At 44.8% G+C, this 4,127-nt stretch overlaps 1 protein-coding gene across 1 annotated transcript in view; it reads left to right on the top strand.

Annotated features, from left to right (window-relative positions):
* The first annotated feature begins 690 nt into the window (after positions 1 to 690).
* iglon5 (IgLON family member 5) overlaps positions 691 to 4,127 on the top strand; it is a 109,885-nt gene continuing 106,448 nt past the window's right edge. The window contains exon 1 of the mRNA XM_005925517.2: positions 691 to 1,314. Within this exon, the coding sequence (XP_005925579.1) occupies positions 1,254 to 1,314 (61 nt within the window). The 5' untranslated portion in view covers positions 691 to 1,253. The remainder of the gene's footprint in view (positions 1,315 to 4,127) is intronic.

A 4,127-nucleotide genomic window follows, 5' to 3' on the forward strand; every position in this document is an offset into this window, starting at 1 on the left:
AGGCAACTGCTTTTTCCGCTTTTAGTACCAGATGCAGCACAGACACTAACATGTTTACAAATGGCTCATTAGGACTCCTGCATAAATATAAAGTGTCTCTCTAAATGGGTTTATGTTGCCTACCATTAAGTCAGGAGCGTAATCAGATGGGGAATTTTCTGCAGCGCCACAGACATCAATCAGTCCAGCGCAAAACTTTAAAGTGTGCGGTTTTCTCGTGCTCTTCACAAACTTCACCATTTTCTGTATCCCCTGACATATATTTACATCAACTGGGCAATATATTCCCACGACAAGATAGCCTGTCATTCTCCCTCATTTTGTTTTCATACATTATGTACAAAGCCTACCAGCAGAGCCGATGTGGCTTCACCTGTCCCTTAGCCTTCACCTGTGTTCCCCTGTAGTTAAAACGCCTGCGTGTCCGCCCTCTGGACTGTTTTCTCTGAGTACTGCAGCATCACCAAACCGGCTATAAATCACATTGCATTATCACCGCGCCGTGCTTTGCCTCTCGCTGTGCCCGCCCACCGCACGGCTTCGATTGGCCTGTGCAGGTCCTTGGTCGGCCTCTCTGAGCGGGACATCGGCGCAATCGTAAATCCCGCCTCCTGCTTCGGGATCGGTGATTGGAAGAAGGGGTTTTCTGCTAACTGTCAGTCAGGCTCTTTTCTTTTCGTGAGTCTCGTATTCAGTGCTGCTGCCTGCGACGCGCTGAGTGCGGAGCGAGGAGACGCGCTGCATACCAACAGAGACATACGGAGAAGGCTAATTTTTGGCCAGGACGCACACAGACCCCATCCCGCTCTGTGCCAAAAACAAATTTATATCTGGTCATTGGACAGTTTACATTTTAACCTTTCTTCTCATGCATTTTCTGAAATATTTTTTCTGTCCTTCAGTGAACTAAAAAGCCAATCAAGTGTCTGGGATATTTGTTCTTTCTGCTGTATTTTTTTTTCTGGTTGAGGGATTCTGCTCCGAAGAAGATAAACAGCCCTACCCACCCCTCTCTCTCCAACGGGAGTCACCAAAAGGAAAAGTCAAGACTGATGTTTTCATCCACTCACATGTAGAAGCGTTTGGACTATTACTGTTGACACTCGTTCACTGGGTCTTTGTTTTAATATATATATATTTATATATATTTAATCAGATTTCCCGCAACTGCACCCTAAGGGAGGAATACCGAGACATTTGGCTGCAAAAAAGGGAAAAAAAAAAACAAGCATAAAATCAATCAGAACTCCATCATGGGCTGCCCCCTCTTGCGGAACGTGTTTGCTGCTCTGATTCTGGTTCTGCTGTCTAAAGGTAAGTTCCTTATGAGCTACTTTATTGATGTGCTGACGGTTCTGTGCTGCTGCGCCTCTACGCATGCATCTTTCATTTTCTGAAAAGCGGTTGTGGAGGTGAATACTAATGACGATGATGAGGAGGGGGGTGTTCTACCTGCTTGTGAATCACGCGTGTCTGCCGTGTACTACGCTCCAGCCTTCTATTTGCTTACACACGGAGATGTAGAGAAATGCTGTGTGTGTTTTTGTGCGGGCGCACACCAGTATGCGCGTACACGTGAGCGCAGCGCCAGGTTCATCTCTAAGCCAACCTCGTGGTTGAGTGTATAAGCACGAGTGATGCATATTAAGATGTTTACTACGGAAAGAATAGACTCGCATCCGCGGTCTTCTGTTAACATTCCTTTACGTGGCATGGACTGCCCGGTACCCCCGCGCGCACGACGCAGCATCAGTGCGGGTGGGGGTTGTGAAGTTAACGTGAGTAAGGGTAGTAGCAATGCAGAGACTCGGGAGATAGCCTGTGTTTTGTTCTCTCACTTCAAAACCAAGGCCGAGAGACACAGAGGGCTACATGTTGAAGGATGGACAGTTGGGAAGGCTTAGGGTTTCCAATATGCGCTCGCTGGGTAGTCAAGCTTTAATTCCCTGTTTTATTACTGCTATAAAACATCCTCCCAACAGCTCTACAAAAGAGACAAACACACTTCATTCATCTCCTCTGAAATTCCTCTACTTAAAACTGTTTAGTCCTCAGATAACTTTCACAGCCCACATGATGTGGAGGGTAGTTAGGCTTCTTTATTATGAGGAACACAAACTTGAGTGCTGATTTTCAAAAGTCTTCTAATATCTTCCTCTAATAATCTCTCCATGCTATGGGATGTCCCACCATATATTAACCTGTGCAGCAGATTCTCACCATGCACTGTAATTTCCCCCTGCCCATCCATCATGGAAAAAACACACACAAACACGCACACACACATGAGCACACAAATATACACACCTGGCTCAATTAGTCCTGCCTTAGTCCTGTGGGAAATCAGTATATAAATAAATTACTCTGGCCCTTAATAACAATAATTGATGTGTCAGTGCAATAAGATGTGAGGTTAACAACCTGCAGATGCAGACGGGCCCAAGCCCCCTTCGCCTGGGCTCCTTGTGGGCAGGAGAGCCCAGCTGGTCATGGTTGGCTTGACACAGCAAGCCCCTTCTCCACACCAGGCAGCGAGCAGACGGACTGCCCTGCAGGATGTATACAGGCACACAAACACAATAGGCTCAGCACCTCACAAAACGAGCCCTGCAATCCCATTGAGTCTCGTTTCAGTTTTAAGCCGTTTGCGTTTGGACCCATGGGTTTTGTGATGTGAAGGTGTGACCGATAATTTAAGCCACAGTTGCGGAATGATTGAGTATTGATGGGAATTGTGCACACCAGATTCGTCTTGGAGAGAGTTCCTGCCTGCTCCTATGAGTTTCTGTAGGTCCACAGTGTGTCCATCTTTTGAGGTAAAGAGCATGCATTATAAAGGAAGAACAAGACTGTTAAAAGGGCACCGTTCCCTGGTTGATAAATCATGCAGCAGTGGAATAATCTTTTGAATCTGTGCCCCTGACATTCAAGCAAGTGTCGTGTGCGTGGTTTAAATGGTTAACCAAAACTGTTTAGTAGATTTGTTATTTCCTGTGAGTTTTTATTTCCTGTTTAATGATGTACAAGATGAAAATCTCTAAATGGTTGTACGGCTTTTACGGTATGTTATTCATTTGAAGACATTTCTTCCTCTGGAGATATTTCATCCCCTTATTAATACTCATTTAGTCATTCATATCATGAATGACCAATATTTTTAGGAGAGCGGCATTGTACTTCACAGTGCCATACCAACCAGGTCAACAAAGGTCTTTTCTGTGCTGCATAACACCATTAGGCTATTCAATGGTTTCCTACTGGCTTGGCGTGTGAATGCACAAACCTCTCCATGGGTGTTGCAGCCAGACCCTGGCTTACATCATATCTTTCTCTTCCTCATTAATTTTCTCTTTTTTCTTAAAATGCAGGAGTACCATTAGGCTAGAATGGTGGATGGCCACTCATATGTGCAGTAAAATACCTGCATATTTCTTGCACAAAAGCTGCCTGCAATTACTCCAAAACTGTTTCATCAGTGAACCAGGCCAGTGATGAAAGATTAAGGCTGGAGTCGATCTCCACACACCTCCACACAAAATTAAACAATTTACCCTCTGTTCAGATGATTTCTGTTATGACAGAAACCTGAAATATCTAATAATGAGAATAACAGCCTCGCTGATTCAGTGAAAAGTGAAGATGACAAGAGAAATTGCTCCAGCTTAAAGGTCACAGCAGAGGACATTTAAGGTTATTTCAAAGGATATTATGTTAATGCTGTATTTGGATGTTAAAAGATTTCTACCTTACAGACATGGATCGGCTCCATTGCAAGAAATTCAACTTTGACAATATACTGAATACAAAACATAGTACGTTACTAACGTTTAAATAGCCCAACAGATGGATTTTCCCACCAACATGATAGAGGTCGTTGTAAGAGGAAGTGTGCAGGGCAGGAACACAGGTGAAAACAAGTGGGGTCGCTTTGTAGCCCGCCATCCTTATTGTTTCAGCAACATATGGGGGCCAAGTGGGGTCAATGCACATTGCACATGTTACCACGTAAGGACCTCCTTCTCCCCTGTCTCCTCTCCCTCTCTCTCTCTCTCTCTCTCTCTCACACACACACACACACACACACACACACACACACACACACACACACACACACACACACACACACA

Source organism: Haplochromis burtoni, unplaced genomic scaffold (genome assembly GCF_018398535.1).
Source record: "Haplochromis burtoni strain Fernald_Lab_line unplaced genomic scaffold, NCSU_Asbu1 Contig_84, whole genome shotgun sequence".
In the NCBI taxonomy this organism is placed as follows: Eukaryota; Metazoa; Chordata; class Actinopteri; order Cichliformes; family Cichlidae; genus Haplochromis; species Haplochromis burtoni.